Source organism: Gnatocerus cornutus, chromosome 3, assembly GCF_029298725.1.
Source record: "Gnatocerus cornutus isolate USDA-ARS CGAHR chromosome 3, icGnaCorn1.1, whole genome shotgun sequence".
Lineage (NCBI taxonomy): Eukaryota > Metazoa > Arthropoda > Insecta > Coleoptera > Tenebrionidae > Gnatocerus > Gnatocerus cornutus.
The window spans coordinates 16233064-16254746 of record NC_142235.1 but is presented as its reverse complement, the minus strand read 5'-3'; the positions used below and the strand labels follow the sequence as shown (position 1 = coordinate 16254746).

Below are 21683 nucleotides of genomic sequence, written 5' to 3'. Positions count from 1 at the left end.
TATTTCGTCGAGAAAAACTGAAATGTTCGATCGATTTCTAATTTCGTTTTTTCGACTAAACGCGTTTAGATTTTTTTTCCTAATTTGTTGCTATAACAGAGTTTAGAATGCGTTAATAACTCATTTACACATCGGATGTGTTAATAGCTTCGTTACTATGCAAATTCGAAAAAATAGCATAAAAACTCGTTTAATAAAACTTCAAATTTGTATATTATGATTCGAGAGTGTAATAATCGGCATTTTGTCGCACGCACGGGTTTAGAAGTGCCATAAAAAAGTAAGTGCGACAAAATTTATTATAAACGAGCTATTACAGGGTATTTTTTCTACTTTGCTCAATAAAATAAAAATTACTTACAAAATGTGGAGAATTTTCATTAAACCAAGCACAACATTAAATATTTATGTATTTCAGTTATTTAATTTTATTTTTGGCCTCATGAATTGTAAACGTCAAATTAACATTCTATTGACATCTTTGGAAACATTATATTTACAAGCGCCCTGGACGTTTACACACGCCGTGCGGTAAAAATGCCCAAATCGTCTGCTCTTCAGATGCGTTTATAAATTAAAATCACTTAACCATAATGAAGATTGATCACCAAAGTGGAATCTACCTAAATTATTAGCTCAATTAAGACAATATTTCTATTTTTAAAGTCATATTAAAACGTTTTTTATAGAGCGCCATCTTGTGTACTTTTGTGCACCAACTACAAAATTGACAGAATTGACAAATGATGAAATTTATAAATGTCAGATGTGACAGTTCTCACGAATTTTGAAAAACCGAATTATTTAAATTAAAATTTTTCGGCCAAAAAGTTTAATACAACTCTTGTGCGTTAACCATTTTACACCGCTCAATCATTAAAGCACTCCGGCTACGCCGTCGTGCTTCAAACTGATTTCGCGCTGTAAAATGTAAGTTACCACACGCGACTGTAAATAACTATTAATTAAATTAACGAGCCCTGCATTCAGTCGGAGTCAACCATCGACACAATTGACGGTTTTTCGCGACGTGAAAATTATAAGGTTCTAAGTGATTTTTTGTGAAGATTTAAATTGTCTGTTTTGCGATTTTTTTAAACATTTTCTATCATGTATAAAAAAGAAGTGAGTTAATATTTTCACAAGGCAAAATGATTTTAATATCTCCTGTCATTTTTTTAAATAAATGCTTAATACATTAAAGAGATATCACTGATAACGTGAACACTGGATCAATTTAATGCAAATGTTAGTTAGAACCTTATAGTTCTCAGGTCGCGTTTTATTGCCAACCCTAAAATTATTTTTCGTCTCAAGGATTTGTAACTTTATATTTTGTTTAAAATTCGGAATGTTGGACGTCCTTTTGAGTTCTTAAAAGTATCGTATTTTTTATCCTTGAATAGCAATTTTATGTTTTAAGTTGCGAAATGACAATATTTTACGCACTAGACGTGGTTTGCCCAACGAGGCTGTAACCAAGTGTGAACTATACATCGTGTGCTTAACATCCATTTTGCATGAGTAACAAACAAGATTTTTTCTACAATTGCAGCAAAATGCAAAATTTAATGATAAAAAGTGACGGTCTTGACAAAGACGTGACACAATTTTCCTGTCAAAGTGACATACTTTTACGCACTTGTTTGCTCACTGTTTCGCGATGTTATGTCACTTTTACGCACTTGGTCCTAAATAAATTAGTATATTAAAACACCGAGTTTCATGAGGCAAATTTTAAGGCACGAATCCAAGTTTATAAAAAACGAGCGGCAATAAATTAAAACTTTGTGTTATTTGTTAAAAATTTCATCGAAAAATTAATACCATTGCTTACAAAATCGTAAATTCTATAAGTTTTCAAGTGAATTTAATGTTAACGCAGCGCAAAATAATACATTTTAGAAAACTTCTTGATGAAGAATTTTTAGTTTGCTTATGGATTAAAAAGAAATTAGAGATTGGATGTCTATGAAAAGGAATTGTTCAGATTTTTTTGGGAAATTGAGATATAGATGTTCTTGAAAATTTATTTTTGCTTCTTCATTTTTTTCCGGGGAATCTGGTGGCAATAATCGATAAAGATTTCATCAATTTTTCGAAAACTGAGATGAAAAAATTATATAGGTATTACCTAAATTGATGCAAAAACGTGCTTTTATTGAAATTATAAAAAACTCGACCAAGCACTTTTTACCAGTTGCTTTAATTCATACGACACATCATCGATCGGAGGAAATTGAAACTTTCAGGTCACAGACCAGAATTGTCAGAGCAACTTCAAAGAAGTTTGGACGTGCTAACTACATCTTTTCAAAAGAATTCACCGAAAAATATTTGGTTCACAGAGAAATAAAGAAGTATTAACTCTAAATTGTGACATTGTTTTTATACTATTAATTACACCGTTTGCTAATTGCAGATTAAGGACATGAGTTATATTGACTAAATCTATGGGTCGTAATTGTTCATTACTGCGTCATTAGGCTTTATGAACTAACCGAACTAAACAGGGTTGCTTTGACTGTTAGTTTACAGTCATTCTTAGATTGAAATTTACTTAACATATGTTGTCAATCTAACTATACCGCACGTTTTATTTTTTTTTTTTATTATTGTAAGGGTAAATTTCTTTACAAATACGGAAGTTCTCCAGCTGTCGCAATACCGCAGTCATTGCCTCTGTTACGAGCGGTAAAGTAGTACCCATGATCTCCCCACGCCTCTCCCCAAGAGTTCTTCACGATCCAATAGTCGTCACCACCATCAGACCCATAACCAACCACCAAAATTCCATGGTTGAGTGTATCCTGACTGCAAGTACTATCATAGAAAACACCACCATTGTAAAATTGGATTTCGTCAGTAACATCAACAGCGGCGGCAATCGGGCCGTATTGAGCAGCATAATCTGCCGCTTCGTCTTTCACAGGAAGTTGGTAATACCCGCTTAAACTTGTCACAGATTTCGACTGATCGAATCTGCAGCTGTCATCTTTAGCTTCGTATGGATAGTCGCTTTCGGACATAATACCGTTGTCTTGTACGTAGAGAAATCCACTGGCCATCCAACCACCGTTGCAGCTGGCAGTACCGTAGTCTCTTGAGCAGTCCATCAAATTCTGTTCACTTAAAGAGACGAGACGTCCTCCGTTGATGGCGAGCGCGCCTTCGATCGCTCCAGTCTATGAAGACAACAAAATGAAAGGAACCAGATGGTTTTGGGTACTTACAGCACTGAAACTCCAACAAGACCCACATGATCCTTGACTTTTCACTTCCGTCACGGCAGTACCTCTCCAATCAACGCTAGTGGCAGTGGCCTTTTTAGCTGCTGGTGCTGCACGTACCATTGTTTCATTGCTTTGTGGCCTCGTGAGTTTACCTCGGTTGACATACTCCATGAATTCTTCTTTGGTCCAATCACCAAACTGGTTTATTCCTTTGGAGAACGTAACTTCTCCTTTTTCGTACAAAGCGTTATGTGCTTCGATCTTCGCCACATTGCTTTGGAAGATGGCCATCCGACGAACTTCCTCCACGGCATTGCTGTAGACTTTATTGTGGGTGGCCTAAAAACAATTTTAGGGGTTCCTTTCCTAATAGTCGAACTTACTTTGAATCCTGCCCATTGTTCGCGGAGGGAAAGTTTTGGAACTGCCAAGGTGGCGACAGCTGCTAAGGAAAGGACGATTATACTCTTCATGATGACTTCTAATTAGAATGAGAGGCTACGCTGCCAATTTATAGTAAAGTTACGTGTTTAGTTTCAAGTGTCGATCGTAAGCACTCTCATCTTACCAAGAAGTATCGTATTTTTCACCTTGAACTAAAAATAGCAACGCGCGAGCGGTAGCGCGCCGAGCTCGATTTTTTTTTTACATGACATAATTGTCCAAAAATCGAAGCTGGCCCCATTTGGTATTATAAAACTAGCGTGCTCCTGGACCGGTGTTTTTCTAGGTTATTTTTAGATCATCATGCGATTGGCGAAATCAATGGAAATAGCCTGAAAACGTAATGAAGTGTTCTGATAACATTGGAAAAGTGTTCACTTAAGTTGAACGTGAACGCCTTTGTTTCTTGTTTCTTGACAATTTGAGATTTGAATCAGAAATTCTTTTATTACAATATAATCAGTAATTATGTTTACGTTCATTTAAACTAAATTTACGCAATTGTGCAACTCTTCATATTTTCACTTCGGGTTTCTGTCCACAACCCTTAAAATATTCACAACATTTTCCTCCCCCAACCTTCGTCTTTCGCGTGATTAACGGACAAGTCTGAATATGTCGTCCGTAAAAATTTGGTCCTTCCAACCTGTTACATCAGACATGCGAATTTAATTAAAAAATTCAACAGAGCTTGCCGTTTTTATTAGGCGGAGCCAACAGTGTGAAAGGACGTTTTCCGGAATGTTGCTTGGAAATCAGTTACCATAGATATAAGCAAAACAATAAAACTGTCAGTGGCGTCCGAATAAGGAAGAAAGCTCCGGGTAGCAACAGGTTTATATGAGAGAATCAATAACGGGGTATCATTAACCCATATTTTACGGTGACGCTTTCTGTTTTTAGATAGTTCTAAGGTGTATTTTTAGTCGCTTGCCGGCAACTCCGACTTGTAAAAATCCCGTTCTCTTAATTATATGAACAAACTCCCGCAATATTTCTCAAACTTCCTTAAAAGATTCAAGTCGAGAGGCTTTAAAAGATAAATTAACGCTCCACGTTTTAGAGTCTCTCTCCGTGTATTTCTTGTAACTTGAACAGCAAATCCTCTTCTCTTTTTGTCCTTTTATCCTCAGGTTTCCATTGACAAAAATTACCCTCCTCTTGTACTCCAATATTGACCATTCCGACAAAGCCTTACTATAGCAACGAGCGTTTTAATGCGTTTCATTATTTCCAAAAACAATTTCGAGGCGATGTAAACAACGAAACTCTCCCACTCAAATTAAAAAACGAGCAAAACTTTTCAATTTATAACTTCACTTCCGCGCCAAATATTTAGACATTTATTCCATGCATATTCTCGAGTTCTAGGAAACTTCGATATTGCGCACCAAGTCCGCAATATTTTTAACGATTTTTAATTGTAAGAAACACATGCACCCTCGCATGACCTATTAAGCCGTGCGATAAAACACCGCAATTACAACACACGTGTTGTTCAACCCTTGTCATACTTTCAGGAAAAAAATGTGAAAAAAATTGATGCGATTGCGGCTACGGGGCCGTCGCACGCTAACGGGACGTTAAAAGCACCGCTAATTGAGGAGAGGTACTGTAGTTCCAACTGTAATTGAACCGGGTCTGTTTAAATGGGCGCTACTGTACCCAAATAATAATAATTTAGGAATATCCCGCGGCCCATTTTCGTTCTTCCTCGCTCATAACTGTCACTTCTAAGCTTTTTGAAACTTGAATTTGTCATCTCGGCGGAATTACCGCTCCTTTCTTTGATTTTTAGCAATTTTGGCGCTCGAATAAAAATTTTAATAACCACCGCGTCCATAGAGCGATTTTAATTTCCTCGTCAGTGTTCTTTCGTCACATGAATAGGTTGTATGTGCGCCGCCTCCACCCACCCCCGAATCTGTCGTCAGTAATTGAAAAACCCGACTCGTCATGTTTTTACAATTAGGATGAGAAGAAAGTGTCGCTATAGAACAAAGGGGGCTGCCGGTGCCGGTTTAGCGCTCGCTGCATGCAGCCCGGACCGGTGGCGGCAGCGGCGGCGGCAACCAGGTCGATGTTGCCATAGTAACATAGTACTCGTGTGCGTCTACTTCCTTTTAACGCCTCATTTTACACATTTATACCGTACCTGAGACACTAAGCGTAATTAGCTGGGGGTGGGGGTGGCAGGGACAATCAGCTGTTGAAAGGGGAGCGCGTCCGGTGGAGAGAAGTGGCTGTTTCGGTTTTTACCGAGGCGGTATCGACCAATCAGAGCTTGTTTCTAGTTTTACTGCATTTTTAGCGACCAAGTAGGCCGTTGCCCGGATGATCGGTATAAAACGGGCATCAGCGCCACCGCATCCCACCACGCGCTACAAGTGGTAGTTGGCCATGCCTTTGCATTTGCCAGACAGTTGCGCGTCGCGACGCTCGGCGTAAAGTGGCGCGTTTTGATGACTCTCTCGATAGTGTTAACAGTCGACGATCAGTGCAGTTTTGTGGAGGTTGAAGGTCGCTAAAAACAAAACACGGTTGCAATGCTGACGTAGGGCCTCTTGATTTTTTTTGGCGATTTCTTGGTCGGATTTTTTCCCCTAAGTGGGGGTCCCTGCGGAAAGTTGACAAAAATCCGAAATATTCGACTGTGTGCCCGCTTGCTTTTGTAGATGCGATCGATCAAGACGGCCGGGGCCTTCCTCCCTTTATTTGTGCGCTCCACTCCGGGCTATTTGGGTTCTCAGGCGCTTTACACAAAACGACGTGTATTATGATAGTGGGGCGGCAAGGGTGCATTCGAGGGGTGCGAAAAATCGTTCACTTCTGGCGGAGAAACCGAAAACCGATAATTAAAAGTTACGCTACTAATAAGAAGGGTTCCAAAGTTTGATTAAAAAATCAACAAGGCGATGCTTTGAAGGAGGAGTAATGCGATTTAAGGGCGATTAAGAAGAAAAATCACGTTTTTATTCAATTGAATTGAGTAAGAAAATTTCAGGTAACTTGTAAACCCGTACAGAATTTATGTGTACTGATAGAATTAAATAAACTAAGTGCGCTCTCGAATACAGAGTAACATTAAATATTTATTTAGACGAACCGTTCAGTTCTCGGTAACTTTTCCAATTTATTTTCCGAAGAGAAATTTTTCGCCCTTAACTAATTATAAGTGCACTCGAAAAGAAAATGCGTATTTCATTGCATAATAATAACAAACGTAAGGCTCCACCCCGAGAGATGCATTAGCTCGCTGCGCTCGCTTTCATCCCGACAAAGCAGCTATAAACATCAATTCAAGTTGTTAGCTAACTACCCCAAAGCCTCCCTCATTAGCATATTCTCCATTACCTTTGCCGACTATTCTAATATTCACACCCCAAACGATATAACCCAATCCCATCCGTCGAAACAAGCTCGTGTTATATCATAGCCCACATATCGCATCTTATAAATAATTCCCCGGATCCGGAAACGTCCGGTTAATTACAAGGCTCAGACCGGTGCCACGAAGTGGATTGTTTCCACGTCGACTTAACAAACTCGAGAGTGTGTGACCTAGCAACAAGTCGAGGGTGCATTAATGAAAGCATTTTAATAATCGATGAAACAACCCCCAGCGCCAACTGAAAAATGTTGCACCATGAAATTCGAGTAATTTCCAAGTTCTGTTTCTTGATCAAGACAAGTTGGGTAACTGTTTGAAATGGACTTGTTACGGGAGGCTGTATCGAGCTGAACTTCTAAATAACTTTGTAATAATAATATGTCTCGAAAGTGGGGAAGTTAGGAGACGGGCGAAGTTGGGATGAGAGAAATAGGCTACCGGACACCAGAAAAATCGATGCACTTTATTATGCTTATGAGTTACGTATACACATGAATCAATTACCAAACAGATTTTTTGTTCTCCAAAGGTCGGAATTATTAGCTAAATATTCGTTTGAAATCCAGCTTCGCGCTGTTAGTTTAAATAAGTCTTTAGTGACTACGTCATAACTCCTTTCTATGCATATGAATTGAGAAAACGCATACGTCAACGGAATGTTGCATTGGTGAGAGTGAGATAGAGTAATCGTTATAATTCCTAACTGGTTTCCGATTTATAGCACACTTGCGTCAACCAATCAGAAGTTTTGTTTTCATAAGTCAGCTCAGGAATCATCTGCACCGAACGTCATCTGTCCATTTTCGCTTTTCGATTATTGCAGCCCTAAAGTAAGAAAGATACAAAAACTACAGCAATTCACGTTCTGCACACACATTTTATGCATTCATAACCTCAATTCAAACTCAACTTCATCGTTTTCACCAATGACCTCGGCATTACCTACACCCAATAGGCGTCGACTAAGAAGTTGTTACGTCACCAAGGCGCGTGTTTGAAACTATCTATTTTTTAAATAATTTTTTTTGGTATAAATAAAGTGCACAAAAAAAATGGACACTGATTTTTAATGTTTTCAGACTGGACAGATTTATTTTTTGAAATAAAAAAAAAACGGTCCGGTAGCCTATTAGCGAGAGATATTCGGGAATTTGAGTGGGATTTGGAGAAATTAAAGTGCTTTTCGAATGCTATAATCTGTTATTCCCCTTTTTTCGGAATTCAATATTGTCAAACTCCCATATTTCCTAAAATTTGCTTCATTGCTTATAATTAATTGATCTTCAAATTGTCTATTGGCTTCGTAATTATAAAATTCTCAAATCCTGAAATTACCAAATTTTCGAACCATCCAAATATAAATTTTTCTGCGTAAACTAAAGTTCAAAAATTTTTATATTTTATTCTCATTTTTCAAATCTCCATATTTTCATAAATCCGTCACAATGAGTTTTTTGAGTTTTGACTGCAAACTACTGTCAATTTGCTATTTATTTTTAAATTTTATAATTTACAAATTTTCAAATGATTAAAGTCTTAGAACTACAATTTTATAATTCACGTTTCATCAAACTTTCATATTCTCAAATTTTTTAATCAATAACTTTCTTGTTCTCCTATTGTTTCAAATATTTTCATTCAAGATCCATCTCCCATTTTCTCGAAATCCTAAAACTCAGAACGTGTACTCTATTTTGACAATTCTTTTCTAAACTTACGTATTTAATATGTCGAACTCCCAAATCCCCGAATTATCAGAATGTCAATTATGTTCTTGAAATATTGAGTTTTTAGACCCATTTTGCCAAATTCTCATATATTCAAAAATTCTCTACAATGAGTTTTTTTAAACGTCAAACTTTTGTCATTTTTTTATATATTTCTTTAAGTTTTCAAATTTTCTTAAAACTACAATTTTAGAACTTCAATACATAAATTCAAAGTTTCTCAAATTTTAATGTTTTAAGTTTTCGATTTTTTGTATTAAAGATCAATGTCCCATTTTAGCGAAATCTCAAAATTTAGAACATTGTACAGATTTTTAACAAAACTTTTGTTAACTTACGGTTTTAATTTTTTGAACTTTCAAATTCCCGAATTCTCAGAATGACAATCAAGTTCTTGAAATATTGAGTTTTAAAACCCATTTTCTTGAATTCCCAGATTTAAGAAAAAATGTTAAAAAGAGTTTTTTATTTTGAATTTCAAACTACTGTCAATTTTTTAAATTTTTTAGATTTTATAAATTTCAAATTTTCAAATGATTATTGTTCTTAGAATTTCAATTTTATAATTCCTATATCTTCAAAATTTGATATTCTTAAATTTTTGAAACATTGCCTTTCTTATTCTCCTATTGTTTCAAATATTTGCATTCAATTTGCATCTCCCATTTTCCTGAAATCCTAAAATTCATAGCGTTTACTTCATTTTGACAAAACGTACAGTTTTAATTTTTCGAACTCCCAAATCCCCGAATTTTCAGAATGTCAATCATATTCTTGAAATATTAAGTTTTAAGATCAATTTTTCCAAATTCCCATATACTCAAAAATTCACCACAATGAGATTTTTATTTTGAACGTCAAACTTTTGTCAATTTTTCTGTACATTTATTCACATTTTGAGATTTCAGAATGGTTGAATTTTTAAATGATCAAATATCTAAGAGCTACAATTTTAGAATTCCCATATCTTCAAACTTTCATATTCTCAATTTTTTTTATTCAAGTTTCCGAATTTTTCTCATTTGAGATCGGTCTCCCATTTTCCCGAAATTCTAAATTTCAGAACTTTCACTAAATTTTGGATTAAGCATTTCTAAACTTACGGTTTTAATCTTTCAAACCCCCGAATCCAAATTTATGTTTTTAAAAATCCCTGATTTTCAGACTGTCAAACTTTTGATTCAAATTCCCATATTTTAGATTAATCCCTTTCTCGATTTCGACAAAATATCCGTTTTATAATGTTCAAACTCTCGAGTTCCCAAATTCTCAGAGTGTCAGTTTTGAGACCGTGTGCGTTTACCCCCATTTTCCCGAATTCCCGTCGGTTCGAATATCGAAGTTTTTACATTTTACGACCACCAGCACACACTCGCTGCATTGTCAGATTACGCTAAGAATGTCTGAGCTGGCGCAAAATCGCAATGATAAATGGACTCTGTCCTCACTTTCCGCTTAAAACAACAGCCCGACCAAATCAAATCTCGTTGAAAAGTGCCTTTAGCATTGCAACCTTGTTTTAGTCGCTATGTAAGGAAATGACGGCGTCCGTTCAGGACAAAGAGTGCATCGTCGAAAACTTGGAACTGTTGTGAACAATCATGATTGACAATGTGGGCGGCTTTCTCCAGGTCGATCGAGATACTCGTCGCTTTCTTCGAGTATTATTCGGCAAGGTAAGGCTTCGCAAACAATAAATTTAAATAAACAACATTTCGATGTCGCGCTAAATGGAATTTCGAACAAAAGCCCTATCTACCTATCTGGTTATAGACATTTCAAATTGTAAAACCGTAATCGTACGTATGGGAAATGGTGTTATTTCGAACAACCCTCCATGTTATCGATAAGTTATGAGCATGACGGACCCATATAATGAAATTTTGCAATGTTTCCAAATAATTTTCTTATCACAACCTCAACCTCATCCATCTCAATTAATCTCATATTCAAGCATATAAAATGACCCTCTGCAGCAGCCCCATAAACTTTTTACAACCACAAGAAATCCGTAATAAAAACGCGCCACGGAAATGAAAACGCCACGACACAAAATTGACTTTTCAAAACGCGGACAGTTGGATTTATCAGTTTGGGCGCTTCTACCTGGCGGCGCCAGGAAATGCATTCGGTGGCGTCGCGACGGTGGACAATACCCCGGAACCGGAACGACGTTCCAGTTCGGTTAATTCGGCGATAACAATCGCAGACACCTGTGATTAAAAGGGGCGTCGGGACGGCGACGGAAATTGAACCGGAATTTTTCAGTTCCTTCAAAGTTGGTGGCGTATGAAAGGATAATTTAATGTCGCTGTTCCAAGGGAGGAGAGTCACGTGTTTCGGGAATTGGGGATGTTTGCGGAGGGGGTGGTTTTGTTGAACAGAAAATGAGTAAATAATTCAGATCCTCAAAATGTTTACAAACTTTTAAAATCTCGAATTTTCATTTTCATTGTTGAAAAATGGTGGATGCGCCAGGTCCGTTTTTTTAATTTGCGCTAAAATAGACATTTTGAAAAATAGAGTGCAAAAAATGTTTTTTACTCTTCAATTATTTCAATAAAATATTTAAAATGCGTTCATAAAAATCAATCAGTCGCAGCAATTTCACATTTAAATTAGAGCCGTCCTGGAAATAAAACATAGAGGCAATATCTAATCAGACAAATATGAAATTCCGGTCACAAATTTAAAACAGTATAAAACAGTTAAATGTAGGATTAAATTCCCCTCGTTTTAGCCGATATTTGCCAACGCCAAATTCCTCTTTTCCCTCGAAATAAATTCTTCTCTGGCTTCATTAATCAGCTGCCGTAAGCCCAAAAGTACATAAGAAAGAACAAAACTGCACAAGTTCGCCTCGCTTTCAACCCTCTAAAGTAAGATACTCGTGCATCACCCTCAACCCTTTAATTGCGAGAGAGAAAAGGTCAGAAAACGTTCGACTCTGAGCGATGATTCGAGTAAATCGTCCGGAGCTCAAATGGGAAAATCGTGTTCTGTGCGAGTGAAAATTAAAAATTCTGCGGTAAAAGGGAAAGTCCGACGTGTGGAAAGTAGTAGTTTGTAGTGGTTATTCCATATTTGAATTAGAAAGAGAATTTATTTTAATGGGATTATGTTTGTTAACACGGAGGGTGCGTAAATCATAACAGGAATAAATTATTAGTCGTCGCGTCGGCGGGCGCAAAGCAGATGTTCAGTGGAAATTGTTGCACATTAAATAAATTGAACAGGAGGGGATGGAATAATTAAAACCGTGTATATAAAAAAATCCATTTTTGTTTTCATCCACCTCATCAATTTCTTCGCGTGGTTTCCAATTTATAAAATACACATTCTGAATTATAATCCAATTTGGCGATTAAGCGAGCTCAGACCAAACATTTTCCTAAAACAAAACCATTTAAGCCTACGCAGGAAAAAGTGGAAATCAATCTGCCAAACACCCACTTCTAAGGAGGATTCACCTTTCTTCGTATTTACTTTCTCTAATTATCTCTGGCTCAGACGTAGTTAAAATTATACGGTTAATGTGAGCACCAAACGTTGTTTCTTTGAAATATTCGAGAGAATAAACAAGAGTTGGCGTAATTACGCTTAATTTAGAAAATCGTTACTATTTCCGCTGCTGGTACAATTAGAAGGAATTGCACTGAAATGGCGTCGGTGTTGGAAATTGAGACTTTTCAGATGAAATAGTTATTTACGTTTGAGGAACCGTCAGTAAGAATTTACGACTCGAGTGCAAGGCAAAGGCAGCATTTGCTGGAGAGACACTGCGAGATTTGTTAAATGCTTTTTGGCTAATAAATCCTCGAAAACTCAATTAAAAATGTTGGTGTGATATATCTGACAATTTTTTGACAATGTCACTTGTAATTTTTGAATATTCTAATAGATGGCACCACTAATAAAATTAATTTTTATTTTATTTAAGATGGAAATCATCTTGAATCACACAACAACTTGTGAATATAATACTTTGGTGTATATCTTTGTTGAGGTAAAGACGGCTTTTCTTTTAAATCGCTCTGCTACAGTTTTTCCGCACTGACAGTCTTAAATTTTGAATCTCAAAGATCTGTTTTATAACTTTCTGATCTTATTTCTTCTAATCTTACTGAATATGTACCTAATTCTGTAGATGAGAAATAATTTGGCGCATCCACCATTTTTCAAATCTCCAAAATTCGGATTTGCGATTGAATTCTGTTTTTATCGTCTAAATCAATGTAAAAATTTGCATTTTTGAATCACTTTAAAACACACTAACGTTCAAACGTCTTGCACCCTCCCCATTTTTGTTCTCCATTTTGAATTTTCAACTTTTTTTATTAAAATTCGTATCTTTGTTAGTTTTTAAGTTATGGCAATAAAATTACTGGAAGTTGTTACTTCTAAAGCGTTTATTAACTGTGTCAAAGAGCAAAATTTTAGAACAAGAAATAAGGATTTTATAAAATTTGAACGAACCAAATATTTTCAACCTTTTCGTTATAAAAACTTGTATTTTTGTTGGTTTTTAAGTTATGTCAATGAAATTTGTGGAAGTTACTAATTCTAAAGTGTTCGTTGACTGTGTTAAAAAGCAAAATTTTAAAACAAAAAATACAGATTTTAAAAAAATTTGTTTTAAGACGAACCAAATATTTTCAACATTTTGATATTGAAATTCGCGTTTTTGTCAGTTCTGAAGTTGTTACAATGAAATTTGAGGAGATTCGTATCTCTAAAATGTTCTTTAACTATGCCAAAGAGCATAACTTTAAAAAAATAGAAAATTTAAAAATTAAATTAAGTGGTTGAGTTTTACTAATACGCGTTTTAGTTTAGAAAATTTAGGGCTTTCGAAAAAGCTTAATTTGTAAATTTTTGTCTTGTTGAATTTTGTTTAAAGTATACCCAGATTTAAATTTTAATTTTTATCATAATTTTATAATGGGGTGCAAATTTTTAAACGTGAGAATAGTATATTATAAAACAAATTGCAGAACGTGCTCTATTTCAGCACGAGTTTGAAATTCGGACGAGTGCTGGATTGGCCTCTGCAACGAGTTTTAAATACTACGATATTTTCAATATTCCGGTTTTTATTTCCATGTTTTATTCAAATGTCAGTGAATGTCAATGAACCCGACACATAATTTTCATCCTTAAAGATTCTAGTGATTTCTCAATGCAGCACGATTTTTGGTGTCAGAATGAAAGTCTTTAAAAACCATTTAAAAATAAAGCTTTTAAAATAAAGTCGATCTAAAACCGTAATATAGAAACTCATTTAGAAAGTGTTCAGAGGATGAAATTTATAATCCAGCGATGACCACATGGCTTCGCTTCTAAACTTCAAAACTTCGATTTCTAGCCATTTCCGGGATCCCATATCTCCGGAACTAGGACGAATATCGGAAAACAGTAAACTAGATCGGATTTCTGTGCTTTTAGGTGGTACGAATGCGTCTAATTTTACTACTTCTAGCTCTCTAACAGAAAACCGTTATGATAAATGAAACGCGTAAATATTTGTAATTACATAATAAATCATGGCGACCACAGATTAAAACCACATGTTGCTCATTGCTATTTTTACTTTATCTCTTCCAAATATCACCTTTTATTTTATTCAAATGTAATTAACCCACAAAACCTTTCATTGCTAATTAAAAACCGTAAACAACGTTGAATAATGAATTTCCTCCCCTGCCACTTCCGCCATTTTCACAATGAAAATGTCGCCATTATGTGTATGAAAAGTTCAGTTTTACTAATGTTGTCTTTTTCTCTCTTTCATGTCTTCGCTTGACTTGGAATCAACAGGGCGCAGTTAGAGTAAGTAATTCCATTTTTATTATTTCCTGCAACGGTCATCACTTTGCCACAAAGTTATTGTGTCGTAAGAATGAAACAAAATCGTTAAGAACACCTGGAATTTGCGGGGAATCCTTTTGCCACTCGTGTCCAAATTTCGCTTTCGTGCTGGAATTAGGCTATCCAGCAACTTGTTTTGGAAAATACTATTTTGATGCTATTAGTTTTCAATATTGTCTAAAATATTAATTTTTAAATTCATTCTTTGCAGTGTTCTTATTACTCGTTAAATTGAGAAGTTTTTTCAGTTGTTCAAAATTATTTTTGAAACTTTGTATAACGTTCACTTTTTAAAAACAATGTTTTAACTTTCATTTGACAATATAAAATTTGGAAGCTTTACATCTTCATTTGTCAATTTTAGAAATTTATATTTTAGGGCCAATTAAGATTTTTCGAAATTTCCTAATTAATTTTAAATCTTTGGTAACCATTAAATAATAAAATTAAAAATATTTCGTATTCGGTGATTTTTATTGCCTCCGCTAAATTGCTGGGCTTTGGCACAAGAAACAACATTTTTAAGAATTTTTATTTTACCTATAACAATATAAAAATTTTAAATTTTTTTTATTTAATTCAGAAACTTTGATAGTTTTGAAGCTAAACAATGAAATTTGGCAGCATTACTTCCTTTGAGATGTTTAATAATGACTCCTTAAAATTTTAAGAGTTTAGAACAACAAACAGCAATTTTAGAAATTTTTATTTTATAGTCTATCAACAATAATTTTTAAAATTTTCTATTTAATTTCGTCACTTTAGAATTTTTAAAGATAAAATAACAAATTTGAGAAGAATTACTTGTTCGAAGTTATTTATTGAGCCCACTAAATTGCAAAATTTTGGCACAAGAAGCAGCAATTTTGGAAATTTTATTTCAAGGACATACAAATTTTCAAAAATTTTCAAAAATTTTTATTTCAATTCGTGACTTTAAAAATGTTCAAGCTAAAACAATAAAATTTAGTGGTCTTACTTCTTTTGAGATGTTTACTGACCTCTTAAAACTACATGATTTAAGGACCACTAACAGCAATTTTAGAAATTTTTGTTTCAAGACCAATTAAAACTTTCCAAAAGTTTCTATTTAATTTTGAAGGTAAAATAACTAAATTCTGAAGAATTACTTGTTCGATGACAATTACTGATTTCGCAAAATTGTAAAATTTTGGCGCAAGAAATTTTATTTTATAGCGATATAACAATTTTCATTTAATTTCGAAATTTGACAATTTTGAAGCTAAAACAAGAAAATTTGGCAGCATGTTCAACGGCCCTAAATTGCGACATTGTAAAACCACGAAATTTTCTTAAATCTGTAAAAGAGGAATTTGTGGATTTTCTAACATTAAGTGCCATTTTATGAGATTTTTTAAAATAATTCTCTTTTATAAATACTTTGGAATTTCTCTAAACCCCGGAAAAGTCCGGTCCATCGCAAACAAAAACTACATAAATCCTATCTTTAGCACTGACCCGCCAACTGAATATTGATTCATTACAAAATCGAGCTGTTAAAATCCCCACTGTACCTTTTTTTGTTATTGAAACTGATAGCACAGCTGGCGTTGCTCACATCATCCATTTCAAAATGACATTTCATTTGTTAAACGAGACATACATTCAATATTGTCTTTTCAATTGTTTAGATGGCGGAACAAGATTTGACGGAATATTTGAATATAATTGTACGTTCAGAGAGAATTTAGGTTAAGTGTTACTTCACAACGAAACACCCAAACTTTACCCCCGTTTAATGCAACCCACTCATATGTTAATCACCTTCATTAACACACTTGTTCGTTAAACAACCATCAAATCCCAATAGCTCTAAATCCACTCCGACCGAAATGGGAGAAGCTAATTTACAAACGCTCGCTTCTTCATTTTGTTACGTGAACAACGCGAGGATTTAATATCGCTGTGCATTAAGAATGTAGAAAGGTAAAATAAGAATTCCAAGATAAGAATCTTCGAGGAATTGAATATTGTAACGCGACACGATCAATGTTTAGTGAATATAAATAAATGGAGTTTATTGTAAGTACAAAACAGATTTAGTGTCAGTAAAGGATGCGATTGACATGATAACACTAATTCTACGAGTATAATAAAACAAATCGAAATGAACACGCGACAAGTATCTAATCGGACATAACTTTTTAATGACTGCAAGAGTTACAATTTTAAGATTACAATCTTTACGTGTAAAAGTGTGTGCTCATGCATGCAATTACAAAAAGTGGGACCGAGCACTGAGCTTTTAGGAACGGCTAATTAGTTAAATGAAACTGACTCTCTCATCATCATAATTAATTCTTAGTTAAAATTATTAATTAAATTGCGAATTAGATATAAGGATACGAAGTGAACTTTGCAGGATTTCGAAGAATCTTCTTTAAATTTCTTTATTTGTTGAGTAGACTGGAATTCATAAGCTTTTCTTGGCTATTTTTGTTGAGTTATTGTCTATTTTTTGTCGAGAGTTCCTGCGTTTATTTGAACGTTTCTGGACTTTTCTAAAATTCTTTGTGATTTCTTAACCTTTTATGGGTTTTTACGCACTTGTTTTTAGGTATTCCCTGGATTTTTCTATTGTCTGTTAGAATTTTCGAAAATTTTTTGGGATTCTTTCTTATTATATTTATCATTAGTCCCTAACCTCAGGGATTTTTTAATATTCTCTGGGTCTCTGGGATACCCTGGAAATTCCCCTTCATTGGCCCCACTGAGATGAGCCATTTCTTGGTATCTGGACCAAATTGCAGAATTTTATGTCCTGAGACAGATTTTTTCAATTTTTATTTTGAAGATAGTTTCCAAGATTTCTTGCTAAATTCCTGTATTTATAAGTAATTAAGTTGTGCAGAAAAAAGAATCAATTCATTGGTTGTTGGTAACAAAAAACTTACAAAATAAAAGAAATTAGACTTGGGATTTGTTGCGTAACTTTCTCATTGGTTTGTGTTTATTGGATGGAAAATTGTTAAATTAATAAGGACGGATAAGATTCCTTTAAATTTTCTGGGATTCTTTGATATTCTTTAGGATTCTTCCGGATTCTCTAAATTTCTGGATAATACTCAGTGATTTTGTCTAGGTATGTGTCGGAATCTTTAAAATTTTCTTAGATTGCCCGGACTCCTCTCGGATTCTCTAAAATTCGTTGACATTCTTCCGATTCTTCAAGATTTTCTGTTTTTTTTTAAATTCTTAGAACTATCTAAGATTTTTTAGTACCTATTATACTCTTAAACTCACCAGGATTGTTTAAGTTTCTCTATCGATTTTCCAGAATTCTCTGAACGATTTTCTGTTCTTTGGCCTCCTCTGAAATTATTTTATCGAATTTCATCCGATTATTATCTGAGATTCTTTACGATTCGCTTCTACTTTTGAGAACATTTGAGTTTCTCTAAGATTATCTTGTATTCAATGTGACTATAAAGATTTCTGTAAGATTGTATGAAATTTTCTAGAGCGGTTTGGAATTTTATGATGATCCTGTGAGATTCTTTAAAACTCTTTAGCCTTTTCCACAGTATTCTGTGATTTGGAGACTTCTTTTAGACTCTCCGGAGTCCTGTGGGTTTCAACTGGAGTTTTCTATAATTTGGCTTTTTCTGGGATCTCTTCTAAGATTTAGTGAAATTTTTGAAAATATGCATTTTGTTGAATTTTATCCAATTATCTAAACGTCGCTAAAATTATATGGGTTTTAGTAAGATTTTCTGGAATTCGATGATGTTCCCTATCATTCTTTTGTGGGATTCTTTTGATTTTGTGGGCTTTTCTGGACATTTTTATTGTTCTTTTTGTCTTTGGGCTTCTTCGCGTTTCTGTGATATTCCCTGCATCTTCTTCAAAATTCTCTGGAATTCTTTAGATTTCTCCTGAATTCTATATGATTTTCCGAGATAATTGTATGATTCTCTAATTTTCTCCCACAATTTTCTAAACTCGCTTTGATTTCCTAAGATTTTCTGGACTATCTACTTTGGGAATATTCTCTGGAATTTTATCCTGAGATATCTGAGTTTCTATTAACTTTTCAGAAATTATCTGGTATTTTAGGAATTTTTCTAAGATTATATGGTGTTCTGGTTTCTCTGAATTTCTCTGGAATTCTTTGAGATTCTCTGAGATTTCCCAACACTCTGAAATTCCCTGAGCTTCTCCTGATGTCTCTAGATTTCCCTAGAGTGCTTCTATTTTTCCTGTTATTCGGAATTCATTCAGTTTCTCTAAAATCCTTTGTGATTTTCGGTTCTCCCGAATTTTGTCTAATTTTCTTTCAAATTTGGGCTTTTCTGCGAATCTACAGCCTTACGGATTCTCTGTTTTCTGAAATTCTTTCGGATTCTCCAAGATTCTTTAGAATTTTTAGCATTTTTAGCTCAGTTCAAATAATTTTAAACTTTATTTTAAACCAAATTCTCTATGTGATCAGACAACTCGGAGAGACTTTAGAATTTATATTTTCTTGACAAAAATGTCAAACTTCTCAGAGCTACCAACCGGTAAAAAAAACACTAAACGCCGCATTACCCCAATTCTTCCACTTAAAATCATAACGCATATTCCTCCTCCTCCGAACACACATAGCTTAGATGTCTCTTTAAATTCTTCGAACTAGCACTCGAAAATCCTCGTAAATAATCAGATTAAAACGACGTTGAAAAGCGCTACTCCTCAAACCGTGAAATGAATAATCCACGGCGTTGACATTTCTCTTTTCTATTGAAATTCCACTCACCGCCCACCGAACTTGCATATAATTTCGCAATCGATCCTATAAAATCTTTATGTGATTGTCCATTTCAGGACGACAGGAAGTCCACAGGCGAAGTCGCCGGCCGGGAGCAGCGCAGGAGCGCTGCCACCAGAAGCTCGTACGCCTACGGCTCCCGCCAACAAGGCCCTTCAAAATGTCAAAGGGGACCATCCATCGGTAAGCCAGGATGTAAGCATGATCAATGTTTTATTACCTTTTTACACACAAGACACTACACGGTAAATCACGGGCGAGCCGCAACCACGTTAACCGCTGCGGTAGATCAAGTAATTTCATCCGCCTCTTTCTCCTCGCGCCCTTCTCTCTGTTAGCCTTGATCTGTTGATTGTCGTCCTTTCTTGTCGGATCTAAAGCGTCCTTTCCACAGTCCGTTCTAGAGAGAACCGAATTTGATTTACGATGGGTTTGAATTAATGCACTATGGTTGAAACACCAACAGGTATAATTTCTCCAATTCTTTTAATTTGAACATTAATTTTTTATCATAATGTTAATAAGGTATGGGAGACTGGGGTATAATGATCCCTATAAGGTCTTCAGCTCCATAGCTACAAAACTTTTATATTGATAAATCTACCACTTATGCAGGAGCTTTGACAACTAATGTTAATGTACTACAAGTTGGCCTAAAAATGCATCCGACATTTTGACCCGTTTTCATTAAAATAAGAATTAAGTGGAAGACTGCAGAAGGATCATTTTTATCCATGGACTAGAGGTAAAATGATCCCTCGATTGGGGTGAAATCATTTCTTTCCATCGTAAGGATGTGTTATGTTCAAAAAATTTTATAAGTTAAGCAAAAGTTAGTGGAAACACGGAATATATTTAAGCCTTAAAATAAAAACAAAATAAACTTAAATAGCAAGAAGTAAAACAACAAAATAGAGACTCTTATTGAAAACATAAATAAACTTAAAAAGAATTACTTTTTTTGTAAAAACGAAAAGCTTTTCTGATTTAAGAAATCTTTAAGTCCGCCAAACAAAAATTGCAAGTGAATTTATTTTTCTGTTCGTCTACTCTTGCACATTGATCATGAGCCCATTTTTGGCGCAAACTGCTTCTAATCCAACCCTCTTCTTTTGAAGAGTGAATATATTTTTTTCAACAAAAAATACTTCCTAAAAAGATTCTTTCTGTCGCTTTTGTTTTTTTATCACTGTCTTTTGTCAAATATCATACAATTATTCATATTAGAGGTAAAATGATCCCGGAATCGTTTTACCCAGTACCTAAGTGATCGTTTTACCCCAAGAGCAATAAGAACAAAGAACATAATCCATGCAATGCTGCAACTGAATCTACAAAAAATTGAAAGTTTAATGTTAATCCTTTAAAACACCACAGAGATCATTTTGAAATTTTAATTCCAAAAATATAACCAATTTGATTTAAAAATGCCTTACTTTAGATCGAACTAAGGAAAAACACAAATATCGCTGTAATTTTTTTTGAATATCCACCGAACTGCATGCAATCTGCAATATCCGTAGGTTCAGTAATATATTTAATCATTTCATTGATAGGTGGAACTAAGGGCAGCTTGGGAATCATTTCATATAAATGTGGATTAATTTTAATAAAGATGGCGATAAATACAGATGAACCTATTTTATTTCCTGCATTGAAATTTACAAAATCATTGTATGAAAACAGAAGTGAATAAGAACAGATTCGTTTCTTATCTATGTAAGTGGATTAACCCTTTTCAAGTAACCGACAGGCCTCTGTATTCCTGTGGATTTATTCTGGTTTATTATCTGGAGTGTTAATTTTTTATTTGGTCCAGTAAATTGAATATGCTAGATTTTAGGATTAATGTTAAAATAACTTTCTTTTTCACCAATCATCAAGTGAAATTCAGAAAAATTAATTAGGTTCTGTGCGTTTTGTCTCGGTTCTGTGTTGAAATGTTCGCCGAACCGATTTCAGATAGACAAGATGGTTCGTTCAGTTGAATCAGCTCAGAATGATCATGAATTTATTACATTTTATTAATACAACGTGTTTATAAATGTTTCTAGCATCAAGGGTGGCTATGAAATGTCAAAGAAATGTGCCGCTCAGATGCAGTATTTAATTATTTTTTGTATTGTAGTTGGATTGCAACGACTTAAAATGTATTGCCCTAATGATAATTTTGATCAGTGAATAATAAATGTTTAATTTCAGCCACAATACAAGCTGCTATCTCTATTAATTTTTGGCATATTTTGTTA

At 34.6% G+C, this 21683-nt stretch overlaps 3 protein-coding genes across 8 annotated transcripts in view; 2 read left to right on the top strand and 1 right to left on the bottom strand.

Moving 5' to 3' along the window:
* The window catches only part of Syt7 (Synaptotagmin 7), a 180903-nt gene that overhangs the window by 145785 nt on the left and 13435 nt on the right, over positions 1-21683 (top strand). For 4 of the 6 annotated variants that reach the window (XM_088031961.1, XM_088031958.1, XM_088031963.1 and 1 more), the window contains 2 exons: positions 14613-14624; positions 19491-19629. In XM_088031961.1, coding sequence (XP_087888087.1) covers positions 14613-14624; positions 19491-19629 — 151 coding nt within the window. Of the gene's footprint in view, positions 1-6086; positions 6198-10318; positions 10472-14612; positions 14625-19490; positions 19630-21683 lie in introns of those variants that run through there. The other 2 variants (XM_088031962.1, XM_088031959.1) reach the window with 2 other exon arrangements.
* On the bottom strand, positions 2437-3706 carry LOC148177553 (digestive cysteine proteinase 3-like). The gene is made up of 5 exons (XM_088032714.1): positions 3617-3706; positions 3234-3572; positions 2638-3185; positions 2502-2559; positions 2437-2445 (listed from the first exon to the last, which is right to left on the bottom strand). Exons 1-5 carry the CDS (start codon positions 3704-3706, stop codon positions 2437-2439), a joined length of 1044 nt encoding a protein of 347 aa, XP_087888840.1.
* Positions 7566-8223, top strand: LOC148177552 (uncharacterized). Its single transcript, XM_088032712.1, has 3 exons — positions 7566-7735; positions 7790-8060; positions 8194-8223. The coding sequence occupies exons 1-3, from the start codon at positions 7725-7727 to the stop codon at positions 8221-8223; spliced, it is 312 nt and encodes a 103-aa protein (XP_087888838.1). The 5' UTR covers positions 7566-7724.

Coding starts and splice junctions, on each gene's coding strand:
- LOC148177553 (XM_088032714.1), bottom strand. CDS start 3,706: ATGAAGAGTATAATCGTCCTTTCCTTAGCAGCTGTCGCCACCTTGGCA. Junction 3,573..3,616: donor AACAATGGGCAGGATTCAAA/GTAAGTTCGACT, acceptor AATTGTTTTTAG/GCCACCCACAATAAAGTCTA. Junction 2,560..2,637: donor GCTGGAGAACTTCCGTATTT/GTAAAGAAATTT, acceptor ACATATGTTAAG/TAAATTTCAATCTAAGAATG.
- LOC148177552 (XM_088032712.1), top strand. Junction 8,061..8,193: donor GTTACGTCACCAAGGCGCGT/GTTTGAAACTAT, acceptor ACGGTCCGGTAG/CCTATTAGCGAGAGATATTC.